The following is a 24,729-nucleotide window of genomic DNA, read 5'->3' as shown; positions in this document are numbered from 1 at the left end:
ATTCAATCTCCACTTGTAAAGGTCACCACATCACAGATGTATTTCACACGAGGCTATACTTTTCATACATATGACTATGGTAGACAGCGGGCGACCAGTAACTATGGAATATGTGTGAAAGGGGAAACAGATTTCTACGGGATCTTGACGGAGATTATTGAAGTCGAATTTCCAGGGATACTGAAGCTGAAATGCGTCCTCTTCAAATGTGAATGGTTCGACCCCGTCGTCAACAGAGGTGTTCGGTCTAACAAATTCGGTGTAGTTGATGTCAACGGTGGACGAAGGTACAACAAATTCGAGCCTTTCATCTTAGCTTCACAAGCAGACCAAGTTAGCTTCCTTCCATACCCTCGGATGAGAGATTCAGGTATAAATTGGTTAGCAGTGATCAAAGTTACACCTCGAGGACGAATCATCAGTGGAGAAGAACCACCATTGCAAGAAGAACAGATAAATGAAGTCGAGGAACCTGAACAAGAAATTGATGACATCCTTCTCATTGATCCGCATAATCACGAGTACGAAGATCTTACCGATGATGCCACAGACGAAGCTGTTGAAGACGAGTTTAATGAAAATGATGATGTTTCTAGTGATGACGAGAATGTCGATGTATCCGATTGATGTATTTGTTTTATGAATAAGATGAGGGAGTTTGTTTTATGAATAAGATAATGTGGGGTTTGTTTTATGAATAAGGTAATGCTGGGAGTTTGTTTTATGAATAAGCAAATGTGGGATATTGTGGTTTGGAATGGAAATAAAGATGGAGTTTGGAATATATGAAGTAGAAAATAAGGAATATGGGGTTTCGGGTTTTTGGTTTCGGGTTTTGGGTTTTGGGTTTCGGGTTTGGGCTTTCGGGTTTCGGGGTTTGGGGTTCTAGGGATATATGAAGTAGAAAATTAAAGATGGGGGTTTGGAATATATGAAGTAGAAAATTAAAGATGGGGGTTTGGGTTTCGGGTTTCGGGTTTCGGGTTTGGGGTTTCGGGTTTGGGGTTTCGGGTTTCGGGTTTGGGGTTTCGGGTTTAGGGTATGGGGTTTGGGGGTTGGGGTTTCGGGTTTCGGGTTTCGGGTTTCTGATTCTAGGGATTTAAACATAACACTCGTTAATTCCACGTAAGCACAAATCGTCGTAAAGTCCACGCAGGATGAAATCGTCGTAAAGTCCACGCAGGATGAAATCGTCGTAAAGTCCACGTAGGATGAAATCGTCGTAACGTCCACGCAGGATGAAATCGTCGTAAAGTCCACGTAAGACAACGAAGAAATAACGACAAAACCTAAAATTAAATATGGGGTTTGGAATATATGAAGTAGAAAATTAAAGATGGGGGTTTGGAATATATGAAGTAGAAAATAAGGAATATGGGGTTTGGGGTTTCGGGTTTCGGGTTTCAGGTTTCGGGTTTGGGGTTTGGGGTTTCGGGTTTCAGGTTTCGGGTTTGGGGTTCTAGGGATATATGAAGTAGAAAATTAAAGATGGGGGTTTGGAATATATGAAGTAGAAAATTAAAGATGGGGTTTGGGTTTCGGGTTTCGGGTTTGGGGTTTCGGGTTTGGGGTTTCGGGTTCGGGTTTGGGGTTTCGGGTTTCGGGTTTCGGGTTTCGGGGTTGGGGTTTCGGGTTTGGGGTTTCGAGTTTTGGGTTTCGGGTTTGGGGTTTCGGGTTTTGGGTTTCGGGTTTCGGGGTTGGGGTTTCGGGTTTCGGGTTTGGGGTTTCGGGTTTCGGGTTTGGGGTTTCGGGTTTGGGTTTCGGGTTTCGGGTTTGGGGTTTCGGGTTTGGGGTTTCGGGTTTCGGGTTTCGGGGTTGGGGTTTCGGGTTTCGGGTTTGGGGTTTCGGGTTTAGGGTATGGGGTTTGGGGGTTGGGGTTTCGGGTTTCGGGTTTCTGATTCTAGGGATTTAAACATAACACTCGTTAATTCCACGTAAGCACAAATCGTCGTAAAGTCCACGTAGGATGAAAACGTCGTAAAGTCCACGCAGGATGAAATCGTCGTAAAGTCCACGTAGGATGAAATCGTCGTAAAGTCCACGCAGGATGAAATCGTCGTAAAGTCCACGTAGCATAAAATCGTCGTAAAATCCACGTAAGACAACGAGGAAATAACGACGAAACCTAAAATTAAATATGGGGTTTGGAATATATGAAGTAGAAAATTAAAGATGGGGGTTTGGAATATATGAAGTAGAAAATAAGGAATATGGGGTTTGGGGTTTCGGGTTTCGGGTTTCAGGTTTCGGGTTTGGGGTTTGGGGTTTCGGGTTTCAGGTTTCGGGTTTGGGGTTCTAGGGATATATGAAGTAGAAAATTAAAGATGGGGGTTTGGAATATATGAAGTAGAAAATTAAAGATGGGGATTTGGGTTTCGGGTTTCGGGTTTGGGGTTTCGGGTTTGGGGTTTCGGGTTCCGGGTTGGGGTTTCGGAGTTTCGGGTTTCGGGTTTCGGGGTTGGGGTTTCGGGTTTGGGGTTTCGAGTTTCGGGTTTCGGGTTTGGGGTTTCGGGTTTTGGGTTTCGGGTTTCGGGGTTGGGGTTTCGGGTTTCGGGTTTGGGGTTTCGGGTTTCGGGTTTGGGGTTTGGAATATATGAAGTAGAAAATTAAAGATGGGGGTTTGGAATATATGAAGTAGAAAATAAGGAATATGGGGTTTGGGGTTTCGGGTTTGGGGTTTCGGGTTTCGGGTTTGGGGTTTCGGGTTTGGGGTTTCGGGTTTCGGGGTTGGGGTTTCGGGTTTCGGGTTTGGGGTTTCGGGTTTGGGGTTTGGGGTTTGGGGTTTGGGGTTTGGGGTTTGGGGTTTGGGGTTTCGGGTTTCGGGTTTGGGGTTCTAGGGATTTAAACATAACCCTCGTTAATTCCACGTAGGATGAAATCGTCGTAAAGACCACGTAAAAAGATTTAAACATAAATCACGTTAATTCCACGTAAGCAAAATCGTCGTAAAGTACACGTAAAGAAAAACACGGGCCTTTGTGATTCCTCGCCATTTCCTCGTAAAAAAAAACACGGGCCTTTGTAACTGCTCGCTATTTCGTCGTAAATTTACGACGAATTTGCGACGATATGTAATCTTATATATACACCCGACCGCTCACTCTTTCTTTCCTCTCTACTTCCTCTCTACTTCCTCTCCATTTCGTAGCAATGGTAAGCCTCTCTGATTCCTCTCTAATTTGGTTAGTTTAGGATATATTAGGTGGTTAGTATAGGGAATTTAGATAGGTTTGCGGATTTTATGTTATTTAGTGTTGATTAGGTGGATAATGTTGGAAAATATATTGTTGATGTTAATTTTAAAAATTTCATTTTTTTTCCAGGTTCGAAAAGGAAGACTTACTGCCCATTACAGAGAGATCTTCGGTGAGCCGGGTAGTCGTTTAGACCCGGCCTCTTCTTCCGCTCCCAGTTCTTCGGGCCAGGAGACTGTCCCCGAGACTCAGTACACTCAGAGAGTCTCTGGGTCTACTTCTTCTAGTGCACCATCGGCTCCTCATGTGCCTCCTCCGATGCCTCCTCCTGTGCCTCCTCCGATGGCACCTCCGATGGTCGCTGATATTCATCCTGATCTGATGGTGCCTCCGAGTGCTCCTTACTCGCAGTACACGGTAGAGGACATTCTCAGTCTGCCAGGCAGAGAAGGTTTACCAGTCATCGACCCAGACCGACCGGACGGAACGTTGTGGTATGTTGCATTAATTTTTTTAATTCGTTTAAATATCTTTTATAACATTAAAAAATAATTTATATTTTAAATTTGTATTTTCCAGGTGGGGGGTTGACGGATGTCTTGCATCGGACGTAACCGACACGATCAAGGGTTACTTCTCCATGGCACATCCAAACTGGAGTAAGACGCCTCACTACGTCAGAAAGACGTGGTTCAAAATTTACGCTGTAAGTTTCTATTAATTAATTATATATTTTTAATTTTTTCATGATTTATATATATACTTTCTAAAAAACTAATTGTTAATTTATTTTTTCCAACAGCAAAAATATAATTGGGCTTTGGGGATCACTGAGAGGGTGAGGAAGAAGTTTAACGCGAAAGCGAAAGTTCGCTTGTTGGACACGGTCTCCAACTGGAAGGGTGACTGGATCGTGAAGGGGTATGAGCGTGGCAAACCCGCTGAGCTCACCACGGACGTGTGGGATGGCCTCATCCGTTATTGGCGCCTTCCTGATTCGATTAGAATCGCCCAGGCTTGCTCTAACTCCCGTAACACGGTCGATGAGCACGGGAACGGGCCGATGCTTCACACTACGGGCCAAAAACCCCACGCCGGTGTCCGTTTGGAAATGGTAATTAAATATTTTATTAAATAATTTTTTTAATAATTATATTAATTTATTCTAACTTTCTTAACTGTTTTTTAGGCCAAAGAGACGGGACATCTCCCGTCTCTTATGGAACTTTACGAGAGGACCCACAAGAACAAGGCGGGCGTATTTGTAGATGGCAAGTCCGAGCAAATCTACAACGACGTAGTTGCTCGGGTTGAAGACCGCCAGACTCAGCTGACCCAGCAGTCTACCGACGGATTACCCGTCACCTTATCCACACTTGAAGTGGATAAGATTTACGAGGAGGTAAATTTTCAAAAAAATTAATTTTTAATTATTCATTTAATTTAACTTTAAATATTTACTTACAATATTTATTTTTTTGTTTTTAAGGTTGTCCCTAAAAAAAAGGGACGGACATTGGGTATTGGTTCCGTCAACGATGTTCCGAGAGCGACATCGTCTTATGGTCAGCGACGGGATGATGAAGTCACGGAGCTGCGTAGAGAGTCCGCTCAGCTGCGTAACGAGTTGACCGCGACAAAATCTCGTATGGGTGGAGTCGAGGGCTTCTTAGACGTTATTGCGGCCACAAATCCGGAATGGGAGTCCATGTTGAGGAACATGCGACAACAACATCCCATTCATGGCGAGTCATCCGGCGACGTACATAACGAGGCGGATGTTACGAGGAGGAGTGATGAATTCTACCGGGCGATGAACGACCCTTAGTTTTTTTTGTTGTTGTATTATATAAATTCAAAACTTATTTATTTATAAAATATTTTCATATGAATTTATTTTTATTTTGAATTTTAATTTATTATTAAATTAAATAATTTTAATTATTTTTTTATTATATTTTAAAATTCTGTAAAATAATAAAAACGAAGTAAATTCGTAGCTAATGTACGACCTCTTTACGTGGAAATCTTACGAGGAAATGACGAGAAACAGTTTACGAGTATTTTACGAGGAAGTATTTACGAGGAAATAACGAGGAAATGTTTACGACCATTTTACGAGGAAATCATTTCGTGGTTGTTACGTGTATTTTGCGAGGAAAATCTTTCAAGGTATTTACGTGTAGATTACGAGGAACTGTTTTCGAGTTATTTACGAGGAATTGTAGCGACGTCCTTACGAGGAATTGTAGCGACGTCTTTACGATGAATCGTTCTACTTCGTCTTTACGACGAAATATATTCCTCGCTAAGTTACGACGAATTAGCGAGGAAATATGTGTTACGACGGACGTGTAACGAGCAAACGCGTTTCCTCGCTAATTCGTCGTAAAGCCTCTTTTACGACGAAATAACGAGGAAAACCGCCCTCGTTAAGATTATGTTTTCTTGTAGTGTCGGTTATAAGCAATGTTGGGGTTGAGCTTGGAGCAAGCTTGTACTCAAGTTTGGCCCCACCAATTAGGTAAATTCACACAGTTGCTACCTGTTTTAGAGTATGTCCAAAAAAGAACTCTATTTTGAAGTTTCCAAAACTCTATATTTAAAGTTTAAAAGTGTTATTCTCCAAAACCAAAACTTTAAACTCAACTTCAAAACTATTTCTATTTTATAATATGGTCCTTATATTTGTCATAACTAATTTGAATCCACAAAATTTTTGTAAACAACTAGCACATGTATAAAAATATTACAACAATGTTAATTAATAAAATATTATATAAAAATATAAAAAATTTAAACAAAATAACTTAATTAATATTAAACTTCAAGCAAAATACCATATTATTCCATAAAGTTATTTTGTAATGCATATATGATATACTAGTGCATTTCGAAGTAAAAATGACTCTTCACATTTTAATTTGTAGATTAAAGATAAAAATTGTTGAAATTGGAGTGATATTAATACTTGTAAATACATTAGATTAGAATAACAAAGTAGAAGAGAAACATAAAATATTGCTAAAAGACTAACTTTTATTGATGATATTAATACTCGTGAATATATTCAATATGAACAAGAAAGAATTGTACGAAAAGACATCATCAACAACAACAACCATCTTCAGTTACACAAAAAACAAATTGGACAATATTTTGAAATTTTGAAGGTTCCTGATCAAACTTACCTGACTATTAGTGTTGTTGTAATATTTAAATTTGTGTAATAGTTATGTCGTCATGTAATTTTTTAAAAGTTTTTTTGGTAAGTTTCTTTTGTATACTTTTGTTATCTAAATCTAGTTTTAAATATTTTAAATCTTATTTTAAAGTTTTATTTAATTTTATGTGTAAACTTAAATTTTGTAAACAAAACTTAAAATATTTATGAGATATAATTTTTATAAGGATTAAACAATAAACAAGAAAATATTTATGAATCATATATGTGATGTGTAATTGTAGGGACCAAAATGCAAATAAAAATATGAAACTTCAAATTTGAAATTTTGAGTAGTGAAACTTCAAATATAGAGTTTCACTCCTCAAAACTCCAAATTTGAAGTTTTGAAGTTCCTTTTTGGAAAGCAAAAAACTTCATATTTGAAGTTATAGCACGAGTTCACAGGGAATTGCAAGTTGCAACATATGTGTAATCTTCTTAGTTCTTATTATAAATTGAACAAAACTAGATAGAAAACACAAAACTATACGAACTAAACTAAGACCATCTCCAATGTGACTCTATTTTTTCTTCTATAAATTACTCTATTATAGAGTGAAATATAGAGGAATATCATATTTTTGCTCTATATTTGGAGTGGAAAGTGATATTACTAAGGGCATCTCCAATGGTGCTCTATAATTTCCTCTTTAATTCCCACTAAAATAGAGTAACTCTATTATAGAGTTGATTTTGCTCTAATGGTTAACTTTATAATAGAGTTACTCTATAATAGAGTGGAATATAGATTAATGTTGTTTTTACTCTATATTTGGAGTAAAAAAGTAACATTGCTCTATATATATAAAAGTAACATTGCTCTATATTCTACTCTATTATAGAGTTAACCATTGGAGCAAAACTAACTCTATAATAGAGTTACTCTATTTTAATAGAAATTATAGAGAAAAATATAGAGCACCAATGAAGATGGTCTAATACTCTGTAATAAAATATAATAAAACAACTAACATAAATATAATAGTTCTCAATACTTTATAGCAACTTCATATTACCAAACAAATATTCTTAACATGTTTTTAATAGTTGAATTTTATTTTATTTTTAAAAGTAAAACCAATGACAAATGGCTAAATGAACACCAATACATTTTGTTGCTACATAGTGAAAAAGAAGAAAAAAGTATATTGTGTTTCAATTTTATAAGATTTTAAAATTATAATCTTATAGTGTCTCTTATCTTACTTTACTTAAATCTTTGATTTTATAGTATGTTTATAAATCAATTTTTTTTGTCTTTTTAAGAAAATGTATACTAATTTATATCATTCCATTTACATATTTTATGACCTAACTAAACAGTAACAAATGATACAATAACATACTATCGTACAATTATATTCTTCATAAAGAAAAGAGAAAAAGACAAAAATAGCACTAAATCAAGTTTTTGTTCCCAAACTAGCACTCAAGGTCAAAAGTCACAAAAATAGCACTTAATGTTTTATCAAAAGTCACAAACTTAGGGTTTAGAGTTAAAGGGTGGGGTTTAGGATTTATAGTTTAGGGTTTAGGGTTTAGAGTTTAGGGTTTAGGGTTTAGAGTTTAGGGTTTAGAGTTTAGGGCTTAGGGTTTAGGGCTTAGGGTTTAGGGTTTAGAGTTTAGGGCTTAGAGTTTAGGGTTTAGGGTTTAGGGTTTAGAGTTGAGAAATGAGGTTTTGGGGATAAGATTTCAAATTTTGAAAAATAAAAAAATTAAAATTTTCAAATGATAAACTTAGGAAGATGCTATTTTGGTTATTTTAGTTTTTGAGTGCTATTTTTGTGATATAAACTTAGAAATATGCTATTTTGGAGATTTGCCCTAAAGAAAATAACTAACAACAAAAATTTATATTATTTTATATTATTCACATAAGTCGTAATATAAATTAACAATAGCATGTTATAATTTTGTTAGTTATAATTATCTTATATAATTTCTAATTAAAATCTATAAAAAATAACATTTGGTATTCCCTATTCTTTTTAGAATTATACTTATTTTTATATTTTACTTATATTGTATATGTATATTGAATTTATCTTCTTCTTTAATTCTTAGTACTAGATTTTGACCCGCACTTTTGAAGCACGGATTTTTGGTAATAAATATTAGATATAAATTAATGTTTTGGTTTTGATGTGAATTATTAAGTTATAAAGTTGTATTATATAAAAGAAGGAAATTATTTTTTGTTTAAAATTAGATAATTTATCAGTTCGTTTATTTGAGATTTTTATGTACACTCTTTTGTTATAACGTCACTTTTATACTTTGTATATATTTTATAAGAGTTAAAGTTGCTGAGTTGGTGAGATATAAGATTTACTTGACAAATTTGGTATAACTTAGTATTATAATTTCGTATGGTTGTTAATAGTTTTTAGCAGTGTTTTAACATCCAATACATACCGTGTCAAACCAGTAAACCGGTGATCTGTACATAACCGATTCGAATTTAATTAAAACCTTATAAGTAGAAACTGATAAAACTCAGTAAACATTTAAAACTCATCATTATCCACAATCCTCATCATTACCCGCAATCCGATATTGGTTGAACCGATACAAACATATTTGCTAAATTATAACCAAACAAATATTTTGTTTGACCTAAATTATTAAAATCACAATTATAATAATTATATATTCTAAAAACTTATAAATAAACATTTATATAAATTTAATTCTATAGAGGTGTATAATGTATAGGAGTAATTTATGACATGGGATTGGAATTGTTAAAATATTGTCATTCAATAATGAATAAAGTTGTGTGTAAACCTAATAATATATAGAGCTGTGACCTAACATAATTATAGAAAATACACGTATATTAAAAATACTTTGAAATTTTTATTAAATACAATTTTGTGCATCATCATGTATTGAAATAGGTTTTCATATGATCGTAAGAAGTCTGATTTATTTATTAGAGTAAATTTTCATATATTATGTCTTTTTTGTTCAAATTTCATATATTATGTTAAATATAAAAATGTTGTTGTAAAGAGCTGTAAACATTACACATGTCTTATTGAATAGTATTTTTACTGTACACTGAGTTGTAAACTGACAAAAAATATGAAAATAATCAAATAGGGTCATTGAAATTTACTAACGGTTGCTAATTTTTCTATGATTGTTGTGTATATTGGTAATAATTAGTTAATTGTATATAAACTAACCATAACATAAATCAAAACAATCATTTTATTTATCTTATATAGTATATAGCTAAATTTCAATGTGGATATAGATATATAGTATATTTTAATATAAATATTTATTATTGAGAATTCATACTCACATGATAAATACAAAATTTCTAGTGTGCTATTTTTTAAGGTTTATATTTAAGACCCGTGCAACTGGTCTCAATAATAATTTTTTGAGACTCGTGTAACTGCGCGGTCTGGCCCTGGCTGGCCCATAAATATTTTGAGCCTAAAATTCAAAGTTTGGCCCGGTCCTTGTAGGACTATAAGGTTTTTTTGGCTTTTCGAAAAATAATTTGTCATTATCACTTTCATCGTTTTAATACATGTGAATTTTTATTAAAAAAACAGTTTCATTTTTTAGTTTTAAAATATAAAGTGAATTTAAACTTTTCTTCTTTATCAAAAATATTTTATGTTTTCATATGCTTTAAAAACATAATGCAAACAAACTAAATATAATAAGATTTAAATAATCAAAAATAAATAAAAACTAAATATATAAGAAAACAAAATTTATGATAAACATGGTCCAACGTTTCATACTTTGTATTTTGAAATAAAAAGAAAGTTGTACATAAAAGAAGAATATACATTTGCAAAATTTAAAATGTGACACTTGTAATGATGAAACAATAAAGTGCATTAACAACTTTTATATTTTCTTTATTAGAGTTTGGATAAAATATTAAAATAATATGTCAATACTAATAACGGTTTTAATTCAAAAATGATAATATTTAAGTTAGTGTATAAAATTTCGGGGGTTTTTTTCTGATGAAATTTCATATTTATTGATCATGGGGAAATTTACAAAAGAATTCGCCTACTAAAGAATATAAAAACTAAATATCTTAGTTGTAAGAATTGGCCCAAAAATTTCGGGTTTTTGGACCGGTCCTAGCCCAAAATACCCAAAGCCCAAATGGGCTTAACCCAAAAAGTCTGATTTTTTGGGCTTATAAAACGAAGCCCAAGCCCAGTAAATTTTAGTGTTGGGCGGGATCGGGCTGTTGGCTTCGGCCCTAATTAACATGTCTAAGCATAATAAACACAAATCTCAACTAATTAATAATAAATTATTTAGACTATCATTTAGTTAGAGAAAATAACGGTAGGACCAAAAAAAATAGTAAATAGGTAATTAATTGTTGCAGTAACTTTTTGTAAGTAGATTTTTTAAGAATCTTTCGCTTTTAATAGTATATACTAGATTTTGATCCGCACTTAGAAAACGCGGATTTATTTTTGAAATTACATAAATTATTTTAATATATTTTTTTATATAATAGTATTTAGGTTTGAAGACATTTATTCGGAAACGCGAACCGAACTTTACCAAACTGAAAAACCGAAACAAAAATTAAATTGAATTTCATTAAGAACTGAGTAGATCATATATCTCTAGAATAAAAAAAATTGAAACCGAATCAAAAACCAAATGGGTACTTGAATTTTTAAAATACAAATTATGTACTTACAAATATTAATTATATGTAATTTCTAAATAACAAAATATCTTAAAATGCTATTTATAAATTGAGTTATCTGGAAAAACTGAATTACCCAAATATTTTTATACAAAATATTAAAAAATTATCTGATATTTTTATTTGAACAATTTAAATTGCCCAATTTTTAAGCTGAAAACTCATAAATTATCCGATTTTTTTTGTTTGCATATTAGCAAGTTCTCAACTTTGATATCAAACCAAAAAACTAAATAACACAACTGACGGACGTTGTAAATTCTTGAACGGCTCCTAAATTTCTTAAACCAAAATACCAATAACCAAAATACCCAAACTAAAACCGAATGTTGAAGATTAATAGTGCATCTACATTTACATAAACGTAAACCAATGTACGTAAGCCTGAACCAATGAACATAAGCCTAAACCGGTGGTTAACATTGAGTTTGGGCGTTAAAATTTGCCAATGCATATTTAAAAATGTACCAACATTTCAAAAATAGTAGTATGACGTATTATTAAAGATCTCAATTAAATAAGTTTATTCCAGGAAATATTATCTAACTTCAAATGTATTTTATAGTTAATTCAGTTTATATATGTTGATATCACTTTTATGAAAAATGGTATGCAAATTTGTATAAGTGTCACGAAGTAAATCACCCTAAGATATAAATTAATAAAAAATACTCAGTACTTACGTACCAACATTGGCTAACTGTTAAGCAAATTAGTCGCACAAAGTTTATAATGTTGATTATTTATGTAATCGGTTTATTTAAATGGGGATTGGAGATTTGGCCCAGACGATTTATACAAATAAGTTATAATAACTAATAAGGCCCACACGATTGTAAGCATACATGTATAGTTTGTTATATTTTGAATTAATACGAAAGGAGTGTGATGTACTGCAGGACTAAATATCCCTTTCTTATTAAAGGAGAAACGTAGAAATAAACCTTGGCCTCATATGTTTATTACATGAATGTCATTTCTTATGTGTCATCACCTCATGCACTCTCACTAACTTTTTAAAAAAACCCTTTGTCAACTAGAATAATTACAACCAAATACCATTGGTCATATACTTTATACTATATAATTACAATCCGATTTGAAAAAAAAAACGGGAATTATGACAGGCAGAATATTAACTCTTTTGTAAAAAGCAACAAAATAAGTTCGACATCTATCAAATCGTTTTATGAACATTTTTGTTTACGTTAATTATAATGCAACATTTTATGAACATTTTTAAACTAATATCAAATCGTATTATAATGCAACGTTTTATGAACCTTTTTGAAACCGAGTCAACATTTTATGAACATTTTTATGCAACATTTTATGAACATTTTCAAACTAATATCAAATTTCTTTATAATGCAACTAAAGAAACGGGAATAATTTTATGAACAATTTTATGCTTATTTTAGGAACACGTATTATAATCGAACGTTTTATGAACATTTTTGTCAACGTTAATTATAATGCAATATTAACTCTTTTGTAAAAGGCAACATTTTTGTCAACGTTGAAAAAAGAAATTATACGTTACGGATATCAGATATATTTTGGTTATTTGGTCAAAATAAAAAGGAAACACAATTGAATTTCAATATACTCGATGCAAACTCAATATTCCAAATTATAACCTACGCTTAATTGGTCAAAATATTAAGGAAACACAATAATATTGTTAACGTATAAAAGGAAACAAAATTCAAAGAATCAAAATACTTACCTTAATCGATAGGGGAATATCTCTGATATATTTTTGGCGTGACCATCACGGATCTTATAATACCTATTTCACGAAAACGCATCACGCAATAACAAAATTATGTAAGTGGTATATACAGTATTAAAGGAGGAGTGACCATCACGTTTGATTTTGGCGTGACCATCACGTTTGATTTTGTGACAGACTAAGTGCAACCGTTTTACATCAGATTCGAAAAAATAATTCTCAAACATGTAATATATTACTTTAAAAATATTTATAACAAAGCTATGAAGTGAACAATATTAAACTAAGAATTCTTTAAAATCAATTTGTTTTTTTAATATTTTAATACTTCGAAGATCATGATCAAATTATGCATACATTTATGCAATATTTCGACCAATCATAAAACTATGCAATATTTGAAACTACATATAAGTTCAAAATTATTAATCTTAGTTAGAAAAACAATTAAAATCGACAGTAATTTTGGAAAATACATTAAATTTCCGTAAACAATTCATAATATTTGATTATGTCTTTCTTTCGATGATTAATTATCATTTCCGTAAACAATGCATAATTGATACAATCAAATTATTAATTATCAAAATCATCGGAAAAAAATCAAGGATTTGGCCAGTTTAGATTTTACAAACGTATCAATCAGATCTTAAATTTTGGAGTCAAGTGTGTAATCAATTCATAATTGATTTTCTTCCGATGATTTTCAAAATCAAGTCAATATTTTTCCCTTGACCTACAAACAGTTTAATGCTTAGATTGACAAGGTTTACTTCCTCAGATTTCCTTATTTTATACGTCCCAAATTTAAGCTACTTCTATATGGTTTGAATAAATTCCTTATTTATGGTATAAATATTTGTAATTTATAAGCTATAGAGAATGTGAATATTTGGTCATATACTACAAACATAATGATATGGATACTGAATATTCTCTTTCGCCATAATGCAAACCTTGATGTACAATACTAAGAATATGGATACTGAATATGGATTACCTAAGAATATGGATACTGAATATTCTCTTTCGCCGTAATGCAAACCTTGATATACAATACTATTTATCAAGTTTATAATCAATTCATAATCTTCACTAAATGAATTTTTAAAACCATCAAGTAATTTACCTCAATTATAGTCATTGAAAAACATGTTTCCATATACGATTCAAGATCCAAATTTTGCCTAATTTGAGAGCTGCTATTTTTAAAACAACATGTGAAAAGACCAGTTTTAAAGTAAATTGTACGGCAAGTATGGAAATATTAATTAGTAAATATTTGCTACTATAATTTTGGCTATTTGTTTTCATCATTAAAACTCTATATAAATACGCAGTGTCTGCAACACAACTCCTCACCACATCACTCTTTCTGAATCATCATTAACAAAACCAGAAGTACACCAATGGCGGACTTTATAGGATTGTAAACGAAGAGTTTTGAAGATACTTTTCACAGCAGTTGTAGTTTTTTTAGTTTATTTATTTATTTATTTTCCTTATTATATAGGATATGCTTTCACATTTTATTTTATTTTATCGCCTATGTTTCGTATTATCTTATATTCATATTTTATTTTCTGAAAGCAATAATATTGCATATATTTCGTTTTATCTTTATTTCATAATTAATTTTATATAAGTTTTTGTTTACTCTTATAGATTCATTTTCACGAACTATACTTCAATCACACAAAAAAAATAACACAAGTTTTAAAAAACTTTGAAGCTTACTTTATTTACATATCCACAATTTCGTTGAATTCCTTAACATAAATAACATGTAATATTTGTGTATATGACTTTTACATTTCTAATATCTATATATTCAAACTTATAATTTTTTTAAGTTTCCTCACTCCGCGCAGGGCGCGGGTGATCACCTAGTTAACATATTAATAGGCCAAACAACTTCTTAAAGTAGATTTTTGAGTACTTCTTCCCTTTTAATAGAATGGATTAGGGTTGAGCACTTTACCCGATATCCGAAGCCGCATCCGAACCCGATCCGAAAAACCCGAACCGAAATCCAAACCGAAATAGCAAAATATCCGAACGGGTATTGAATTAGGAGAGATTGGATATCCGAACCATAATGGATATCCGAAGATAACCGAACATATGTATAATTAACCTTATATTTCTAGTTTACATTTTGTATTTTATATAAAATATTTATATTGATACTACACATACTTTAAGTTCATATGATATACATACAATTATGGAGAAAATGATTTGCTACTCACTTAAAATGCATGTCAAACTTTTTATTTCAAAAATTAACAAAAAGTTACATCCAAAATTTAAAAACAATAACCAAATTAATGTCTTTTTAGTTTAAAAATGTTATGTTCAAATTTATTAACCATTCAATCTATTAAAAATAAAAAAAAATTAGTTAAGTGAAAGTTACATTTTAAATACAAGAAATTTGGGAAATGAAAAATTTAATATATTTTTTCAAAATCTAAATATCCGAAAACGATCCGAAATAACCGAATCCGAACTAAAAATACTCAAACCCGACCCGAAGTTCAAAAATATCCGAACGGGTTCTACACCTCTATATCGAAATACCCGAAAATCCAAAATATCCGACCCGAACCCGAACGCCCACCCCTAGTACTGATAGATATATATTTGAAATTTTTTAAATTCATCCTGTTTCTTCTCTTGTAATTTCCTGCTCGTCTTCTTTTCTGGTCACTGGTTTTCAAGTAGAAGATTGTTGCCTTGAGTCCATCATGGCTATATTTGTAATCGAGAGGATTGATGAGCACAAGGGTACATACTCCATTCTCCCTCCGCTTCTCACTGGCCTTGCTAGCATTCTCTATTGGAGGCAGTAGTCAATCTGAATACATAACAACCTAGAGTGGTAACTTATCTCATGAGGCTGTTGTAATTGTCAATGATCTTCGTCCATATGCTTTACTCCCATATTTGTTCCCAGCATTTTCATTCCATTTGGTGGCTATCACGTTACCCCCAATGTATACATATTCCACATATTGTCTCTGTGCTGCAGGTTAGTGCTCACTGTTTAGCTGATATGTTCTTTAGTTTACTTTCTTTTTTAACACATGAAGATATTCTTACTCTAGATTCACTTAGTCCCTAGATTCTATCTCCAACGTAGCAGTGGAAGAAACTCGTTCTGTTATGTTAGTAATGTGAAGATCCATCTCTTACTTTTGATACATCATAAATGTGTTATTATGATCAACTTCACTACACACACACACACATCAAACCGAAGACAAGTCTCATGATAACAGAACAACTGCTATCATCAGGACATACCGTTAAGTCTCCTGATAACAGAAACCACCCCTTGAATCCCCAACTTACCATCTCCATTCGCCACCATCCCAGAGAACAACTGCTTACTCAAAGCAGTCCCAGGCATCGCCGCCACGTCACCACCTCCCTCCTCCTCATCGGCCGCCATCCCCAAATCTTTCACAATATACTCCGCAAACCCCGTCGCCTTATAATCCCTCTCCGCCATCATCTCCCCGAACAGCCTCATAACCGCCGACCCCGCCGCACCGTCCTTCACCGCGTCAAGCCATTTCTTCGGATCCAAACCCGCCTTCTCCGCGAACACCATCCCTTCCGCGAGCCCCACCAAGTTGCTTCCAGCGCAGATCTGGTTCCCGATCTTGCAGCTCTGCCCACTCCCCGCTCCTCCCATATACTTAACCGTTCCCATATTCTTCATCACAGGACACAACAACTCCACGATCTCCGAATCTCCCCCCGCGAATATCGCTAACGTCCCCTCCCGAGCCCCCGCGTCGCCACCAGACACCGGCGCGTCAACCGCCCAGCAGTCTCTCCGCCTCGCTTCCGCGTGTATCTCACGCGCGAGCGCTGGCTGGCTGGAAGTCATGTCCACGGTTACTCCTCCCGGTTTGAGGCCGGGGAGCACGCCGTCGGGACCGAGGAGGAGTGATCGGAAGTCGTTAGCGTTTCCGACTATGGTGAAAACGACGTCGCTCATCTCAGCCAGCTCTCTCGGGGTGTTTGCGGTGCGAGCGCCTTTGGATTGGAGATCCTTTGACTTTCGGAGGTCGCGAGCGTAGACGGTGACGGAGTAGCCTGCGGCGAGGATGTGAGAGACCATGGCTGATCCCATGATTCCGATGCCGATCCATCCGATTCGAGTCGTCGAGGGAGTGATGAGCTTCGGGTATGGAGTTTCCATTTGAGAATAATTGAAGAATCTCTGAGAGACGACGATGCGAGGATAATTAAATAAATAAATTTTTTTTTATTTTTTTTTGTGTTCTTTACAACAATAATAATTTATTTATTAATAAATTTTTTTGTTTGTTTTTCCGGATTTTAACTATTTATTACATAATAATTTAACTATTAATCTGGTGTCTTTACAGAGATAGACACTGTCTTGTCTTAAGACTGATAGGGACTGACTGTCTTGTCTACTCTTCAGACACGTTAATGTTCACTTCCCTTGAAATCATGCAAATGATAGGTCACGAGAACTGAACTTCGTCCCCCTTCACATGCTTACCCTGTGATGCAACAACCTTTACGCTAAACACTATAACCCACACAAAACTTAAAGTCCATGTGTTTCACCATCTTCTTTCTCTCTTTTCTCAGCTTCGATCCATCAACATGGACACGTCTTCTCCTTTCATCAACCTCTCCCAAACCTTTATGAGCTTCTTCCACGTAGCATCAGCCTGTGTCGTCATAGCCGTCTTTAGTTACCATATCTTCAGACCAAGATGCATATACCTCATTGACTTCTCATGTTACCAACCTCCAGACTTCTTGCGAGCTACAGTCTCCAATTTCATCGAGCATCTTACCATATCCGGGGTGTTTGATAAAGAAAGCCTTGATCTCCAGCAAAAGATTCTAGAGCGGTCAGGAATTGGAGATGGCGCGAGTGTTCCCGTGACGGTTCATGAGGTTCCACCAAACTCTTCTCTATCAGCAGCTAGAGATGAAACTCATGACATCCTCTTCGCTGTTGTTGAAGACCTTTTCTTGAAGCACAAGATAGATCCCAAGAGTATTGACATCCTTGTCTCTAACTGTAGTCTCTTTTGTCCTTCTCCGTCTATAACTTCCATTATTATAAACCGTTTTGGCATGAGGAGTGACATCAAGAGCTTCAGCTTGAGTGGAATGGGGTGCAGCGCGGGGCTTCTTTCGATAAACCTTGTAAAAGATCTTCTGAAGATTCATGGTGATTCTGTGGGGTTGGTGTTGAGTATGGAAGCTGTGAGTCCAAATGGTTATAGAGGCAAGTGTAAGTCAATGCTCATTGCTAACACCATCTTCAGAATGGGTGGGGCAGCGATTCTTCTCTCCAACAGGGAGCAAGACAAGCACAAGGCGAAGTATAAACTCCAGCATCTTACAAGAACTCACGTCGGATCAGACAATGAATCATATGAGAGTGTAATGCAGCAGATTGATGAGGAAGGAAATGTGGGAGTAGCTTTGTCTAAGCAGCTTGTGAAGGTAGCATCAAAGGCCTTGAAGATCAACGTGGTGGAGTTAGGTCCTCGAGTGTTACCTTACTCAGAGCAGCTCAAATACATAGTCTCATTCATCAAAAGAAAATGGGGTATGCAGAAGGAGGTATACACACCTAACTTCAAGAAAGCTTTTGAGCATTTCTGTATACATGCTGGAGGAAGAGCTATAATTGACGGTGTGGAGAAGCATCTAAAGCTGGATAAAGAAGATGTAGAAGCGTCAAGGTCAACATTGCATCGGTATGGGAACACATCTTCGTCTTCGCTGTGGTATGAGTTGCAATACCTGGAGGCGAAAGGTAGAATGAAAAAGGGAGATAGAGTATGGCAGATTGGGTTTGGAAGTGGCTTTAAGGCTAACACTGCTGTCTGGAAATGCATCTCCGAGATTGGTTCAAAAGACCGGAATGCATGGTCTGATCGAATACACTTGTATCCAGTCTCTGGAGATGGTTCAAGTGCCTTGGAAACATAGCTCCTTTCTTGACATTGATTCAGTACTGCTCCACAGAATAGTTTATCCAATCCTTCACATTTACTCTAGCTTGCTGAAGGAGTGTTTCTACAGCTGTTCTTAACATTCACTCAAGTTTATCCAAAAGTCTTGGGCATCTTCATGCATTGTAGGAAAAAAAACTTTCCACATTCTTAGATTCTTGAGCAGTTTCTTTTGGATCACTCCTCTCAGAAGTTTATCGTTATTGCATTCTGAAATAGGATTTAGTCTTACCAGTTAACAAGATTTAGTATGCACCTTTTTTCATTTAGTATGCACATGCAACCATTTTATTCCGTATAACTGTTACTGAAGAACACACAAAAGTCAGGCAATGCCTGAAATACTGAAATTTAAGAAGCGTGAGAACCTTGAAAAAATTCCGGTGGTTTAATTTTAGTAGGTTTAGACATTCGAATATATGTTTGGATTCGGTTCGGATATTTCAGATTTTTAGGTAATTTAGTTTAAGAATTTACTACTGCAAGTATTTTCATATTTTGGTCGGGTTCCGTCTGGTAAGCTTTGGATTCAAGTATTTTGGATATGACTGAATATACAGATACATGATCTTTAAAAATACATAAAATATTGATACATCTTTAAGTTTTTTCATACATTCTTATATGTGTATCCAAACGAACACAAATATCTAAAAATGAAACTGAACTTCAAATAAACAAAACATAAAATATATAATTAACAAAAGACAGAACATGTTTGGGATTAGGAAATAATTATGTTTATAGCAACAATTTCAGATATGTTCGGATTAACTTTCGATATTACATATATCGAGTATTATATATGATCGGGTTTGGAATTCTGCCCAACCCTTTACTTTATGTCTTTCGTTAGGTTTTTATTCAATTTCAAACTAGCTCCACAAGATCTTTTTTGAATATTTATTAATAACTAATATTGTTTGATTAACGATTATTAACTTTTGATATTTTGATAGGATATCAGAGTCGGAATCAGAGTCTATTTATGCTAATGACAAAGAAAAACCTTCGATAGGAAAAAGAACATTATATGTCAATGTGTATGGGAAAGAAAGTAGATGCCATAACTCATGTGAACGTGCATATGTGTGCACTTTCTAATCCTTCACATTACTATATTCTGAAATAAAACACAACATTAAATGACAAAATGATCGAATAACTCTTTTGATTTTAACTGATGATCAGTCATGTTCGTCGTCTTCAAACTCATCACCCATCACTCTTTCTCGTGCCTTCCTTGCCTACAATTCCCACATGTTTCATAGGAATATTAAATATACATCACTTTCACTCAACTCTCGTACATTGACTTATCATGGTTGTGCTTTCACAATCATTAAATGTATGAAAGCAACATATCAAAAGACGTAACACTTGCAGTGATTTACTACTAGTAAATTACTAACCTGTTGTTTCCAGTTGGTGAAAATGACAATAAGACTGAGAAGAACAGCTTGTACACAAGACCCAACTGTAATACCAATCCAGAGTCCTCTTCCTCTCATGTTAAACCTAAATCCTAATACGACAGCAGTTGGTATTCCAAAGAGGTAGTATGCAGCTAGGTTTACATATGCACCAATATCTTGCCTCCCTGATCCTCTAGCCACACCTGTTTCATTTAATTAAGTTAGTCGCTAAATTAGTTAATAACATTATAGGAACAGATTCTAACCTGAAAGAACTGCGTGAAGAGCATCAAATATGACTGATAAAGAAACCAGAGGTGCCATTGTTCTTACATAATCCACAACTTCGGTTTCAGAGCTGAATAGGTAGCCATATTCGTTTCTTGCAGCAAAGACTATTGCACTCACCATTAGTGATTCTACTCCTGCCATAACCATCACTGTGTAAACCGCAATTCTAGCTCTTTTCGGTTTCCCGGCTCCTAGTTCGTTTGCAACTCTTGTACTGCAAGCAACCAAAAAAAACATAGAAACAAATGTGATCAGATGGTTTTTAGATATCTCTCATTTTCACTGCAACCATAGGACCTGCTATGTAACTGAGCCTCCTCATCTCCGTGAAAAACCCATCTCTCCTGTTGACTTATTCTTCTTCTCCAACGGTGAGCAGACCCTTCTCCGCCGTGTCCATTTTCCTGACTTCTCTGCTGTTTCTCCGGAGACTTCGAGATTTGTTGTGAATATCAATAAAGTCTCCCTACTTTGTATAGTATAGTAGTTATTTATATTTGTGGAAGTTGGCGGAGTGCCGTGTTATGACTCTATACCTCTTCAAAATACAGCAGCGTCTCACATAGTGATGCAGCGAAGTTATGTCGACAAGCAACGAAGTTAACGTCTTCAGTTTAGGATTCCTTAATATTATTCTTGAATTTAATATTCTTGATCGATCAATTTTTTGGCTCTTAAACATTTTCTTAAAACCTTTTTTTGTTAATTACATAATTTGTTTACGAATGATCTGATCTCATTTTTAAAAATATTTTAGGTTAAAAAATCACTTATCGCATAAGAACCTAACGTTTAGGTCGAAAAATCTCAGACCTACTATTTGGTAACAATGAAACTATGCCAGATATGTTTTATATCATGATTTAGCATGAGATTTTTAAAATTATTAAAGAGATACAAACTTAGGTTAAGATCCGTGCCTTGTGCAGAATAAATATTTTATATTTATTCATTATTTTATGTTTTTTTCATATTATAAAATAATAAAATAATATTTATATATTAAATAATTAAGAAATCAGTTACTATTATGTAATAAATTGGCGTGCACATATAAATCAAACGACCGCTCTTTTTTATTCGCAATCATTTTAGGGTAAATAAATCAAAACAATCAATTTTATCTATCATTTATGATATATAACTAAATTTAAATGATATTAACATAAATATACAGTCTACTTTTAATATGGATATTAATTAAATGAGGTTTCTACTCATATGATTTAATGATTATATGCATATTTATGTAACAAAATTTTACACCAATGATTTTTTTTTAAATGTGGAATGTTTAGTGGTTTCAATAATTTATAATCATTAAAAAAATAATAAAAATTTCAAAATTAAAATATTAACTGTTCAATATATGTTTAACGCAAATATCAAAATATAAGTATGTATTTTCATATGATGTATAGTTTAATTTAAATGCTATGAAATAAATAAATATATATATATATATATATATATATTAACATAAACACCTATTAAAATAAAATTATTTATTCATATGATTTTATAATCATTGTATCTTATTATAGAAAAAAATTTAAACTTTGATCACAAAAGTTTATGTGAGATATTTAACCGTTTTTGTAATTTATACTCGTTTTGAAAAATTCAAAATACAACATATACAAAAAAAAATTAGATTTTTATTATATGATTAATGTAATTGTGTAATTTATTTTAGTAATAAATAATTAAAGAAAAATGATAGAAAGTATACAGATTATTGGCAAATCTTTATTATTTAATATCATTAATTGTCGTATATATTTTAATCACATTAGGTAATTTCATAGGTTTTATTTAAGGAAATGATATATAATAATTTCAATTTGATAAATGAATGGTCCATAATAAACATACTATATAATATAACATTTCTTAGCAATTAAATTTTTGGATTAACAAAATTTTCAATTGATTCAAGCCGCCACATAAGCAAAATTAGCATTCCAATTACGTGACAACTCATCAAGACATTTTTTTAATTAATACAAACTACATTTTATAACTTTTTAAATGTTTCTCCATTAATATATAGGAGATACAGATACATCTATACTATTAAAGCAAAATCTCAATTAGGATTATGCCTTATATATTTCCCTATAATTACAATATCATGCCACTGGATTTTTTTTTAAATAAAATAAATAAATAAAAAGGGAAATTGTTATGGCCAAATAATTTAATTCGAGATTCACGTTATTGCTATATCCGATTTGTTAAGATGCTATATACATTAACTAACTAAATCTTTTTATTATTCTATAGATATCTTTTCATTGTTATTAGACCAAGCCAAGACATTAGAGGTGGATGTTTGGGTATCCATTCGAATTTAATTCGGATCTATTTGGGTATTGGGTTTTACGGGGTTAAAGATTTCAATTTTATTAGGATATTTATAAATTTTGGGCCGGGTTCAGTTTTGGGTTTGTGAGTTCAAATAACTCATTTAAATTATTTTTAAAAATTAAAATTCATATATACTTTTAAATTTTCAAAATAAAAAAAAAATATATATATTACATATAAGTTTGAATAATCTATGCTAAAATACCTAAACTTAACATTTAAATTGGTTTGGTATGAATATTTGAATAGGATATCAATAGATATTTCAAATATTTTTGGTGTTTTGAGTATTGTTTAGCTATTTTAGCTATTTAATTTTGGAAAATTTCAAAATATCATATATATTTTGGATACTTTTTACTATATTAAATCTAAAAATTATCAATATATTTAAGTATATAAATCTATTTTGGATACATTCAGGTACCCGAAATACTTCAGTATGAATCGAGTTCGTTTTCGATTCTCTAGATACAAATTTTTTTTAAATCATTCGGATATTTAACTAATTTTGTTTTGGTACTAATATTTCGATCGGATTCGATTGTATTCTTCAAATTCGAGTTTTTTTGTCCAGCCCTAACCAAAATAGTCAAACTGAAATCAAATCCAAATTCATAAATAGCATAACGGTTCCTATATTTTGGATTGAAAAAACAAAAAACCAAAAATTGAACTAGAACCAAACAAAAAATAACAAAATATAATTAAACCGAAAATAAAAGCGCGGATCAAAATCTAGTAATCTTTTAAAATACATACAATATTGACATATCTTTAAGTGTTTTCATCCGAACTTATATTTATTTCCAAACCAAGACAAATGTCTAAAAATGAAACTGAACTTCAAATAAACCAAACATAAAATATATTGACAAATGACATAACATTTTCGGGTTTAGGAAAGAATTATGTTATAGCAACAATTTCGGATATCTTCGGATTAACTTTCGATATTATATATATTTTTTTTTGGCATTGAATAAAGAAAAACTAAAGCTACTCTGCTGCCGTTAGACTAGCTCCATGGGCTAGCCATGTGGGCGCTGAGACACTAACGAGGGGGCTTACCTTGCGTGATTGGCCACTTTTGGCGAGGGAACCCGCCTGTGCATTTAGAGTTCTTGGAATAGTAGCTATAGAGAAGCTTGAAAATTCATTGGATAATGCTTTGATTTCGTCCAGCTCCGGCGCTAGTGCTGGCCATTCCATGTCTGTGTGGATGAGCTTCACAAGTTGTTCGCAGTCTGAAAGGAGTTGTATCTCGCTTCTCCCAATTTTTATTAACTCCTGCACTGCCCAAATTATTCCTTCCGCTTCCGCATGGAGAGGTGAGGCCGAGCTGATATCACCTCTAGACCCAAACAAGATGGGAAGTTCATCGTCAAGTATCACAAACCCGAGCCTTGTTGCCTCCATATCATTTATCCAAGAAGCATCTACCTGAAATTTACATCTCTCTGTTGCAGACACATGTCGTCGCCGGTTAACCTCTGCTGGCCGGTCCTCTCCCCCGATATCGATAATCTCTGTGGCAAGTTGGGCTACCCGCCAACTCTCAGCTTCCTTTATCGCGAGTTGTATCGTATCCAGCGGAGAGATATCTTTATTGTTAAAAACTTTTTCATTCCTTGTCTTCTATATGTACCACATAATCCATGGAAAGGCGTCCAACTGTTGCGAATTCACACCTCGATATATATGGAGTATATATGATCAGGTTTGGATATACAGTTTGCTAACTCAATATCCATTCAAGTA

The 24,729-nt window shown here is 33.5% G+C and overlaps 4 protein-coding genes across 6 annotated transcripts; 1 reads left to right on the top strand and 3 right to left on the bottom strand.

Moving 5' to 3' along the window:
* Positions 1-16,060: 16,060 nt before the first annotated feature.
* Positions 16,061-17,163, bottom strand: LOC106432888 (probable 3-hydroxyisobutyrate dehydrogenase-like 2, mitochondrial). The gene has a single exon (XM_013873741.3). It carries the CDS (start codon positions 17,080-17,082, stop codon positions 16,165-16,167), a length of 918 nt encoding a protein of 305 aa, XP_013729195.2. The 5' UTR covers positions 17,083-17,163; the 3' UTR covers positions 16,061-16,164.
* A 269-nt stretch (positions 17,164-17,432) lies between these two features.
* On the top strand, positions 17,433-19,075 carry LOC125582040 (3-ketoacyl-CoA synthase 7-like). Its single transcript, XM_048748427.1, has one exon. It carries the CDS (start codon positions 17,520-17,522, stop codon positions 18,867-18,869), a length of 1,350 nt encoding a protein of 449 aa, XP_048604384.1. The 5' UTR covers positions 17,433-17,519; the 3' UTR covers positions 18,870-19,075.
* A 784-nt stretch (positions 19,076-19,859) lies between these two features.
* On the bottom strand, positions 19,860-21,251 carry LOC111211949 (protein DETOXIFICATION 14-like). Of its 3 annotated transcripts, XM_048748428.1 has the most exons (4): positions 20,896-21,251; positions 20,574-20,812; positions 20,305-20,510; positions 19,860-20,139 (listed from the first exon to the last, which is right to left on the bottom strand). In XM_048748428.1, exons 2-4 carry the CDS (start codon positions 20,743-20,745, stop codon positions 20,080-20,082), a joined length of 438 nt encoding a protein of 145 aa, XP_048604385.1. In that variant the 5' UTR covers positions 20,746-20,812; positions 20,896-21,251; the 3' UTR covers positions 19,860-20,079. The 3 variants fall into 3 exon arrangements, 2 of the variants coding, with proteins under 2 accessions (XP_048604385.1, XP_022569025.1); XR_007319868.1 differs by having other exon boundaries at positions 20,641-21,250; XM_022713304.2 differs by having other exon boundaries at positions 20,574-21,251.
* A 2,716-nt stretch (positions 21,252-23,967) lies between these two features.
* Positions 23,968-24,387, bottom strand: LOC125582249. The gene has a single exon (XM_048748842.1). It carries the CDS (start codon positions 24,385-24,387, stop codon positions 23,968-23,970), a length of 420 nt encoding a protein of 139 aa, XP_048604799.1.
* Between the last annotated feature and the right edge of the window lie 342 nt (positions 24,388-24,729).

Source organism: Brassica napus, chromosome C2, assembly GCF_020379485.1.
Source record: "Brassica napus cultivar Da-Ae chromosome C2, Da-Ae, whole genome shotgun sequence".
Lineage (NCBI taxonomy): Eukaryota > Viridiplantae > Streptophyta > Magnoliopsida > Brassicales > Brassicaceae > Brassica > Brassica napus.
Note: the sequence above shows the minus strand (reverse complement) of the source record. Positions and strands in the feature narration are given on the sequence as shown.

What these genes read in the sequence shown, in the direction of transcription:
- LOC125582040 (XM_048748427.1), top strand. Translation starts at nt 17,520, where the DNA reads ATGGACACGTCTTCTCCTTTCATCAACCTCTCCCAAACCTTTATGAGC.
- LOC111211949 (XM_022713304.2), bottom strand. Translation starts at nt 20,835, where the DNA reads ATGTTTTTTTTGGTTGCTTGCAGTACAAGAGTTGCAAACGAACTAGGA. An exon ending in TCTTCACGCAGTTCTTTCAG is followed by an intron (nt 20,511 to 20,573) that starts GTTAGAATCTGT and finishes TAAATGAAACAG; the next exon opens with GTGTGGCTAGAGGATCAGGG. An exon ending in TCACCAACTGGAAACAACAG is followed by an intron (nt 20,140 to 20,304) that starts GTTAGTAATTTA and finishes TGGGAATTGTAG; the next exon opens with GCAAGGAAGGCACGAGAAAG.
- LOC106432888 (XM_013873741.3), bottom strand. Translation starts at nt 17,082, where the DNA reads ATGGAAACTCCATACCCGAAGCTCATCACTCCCTCGACGACTCGAATC.
- LOC125582249 (XM_048748842.1), bottom strand. Translation starts at nt 24,387, where the DNA reads ATGGAGGCAACAAGGCTCGGGTTTGTGATACTTGACGATGAACTTCCC.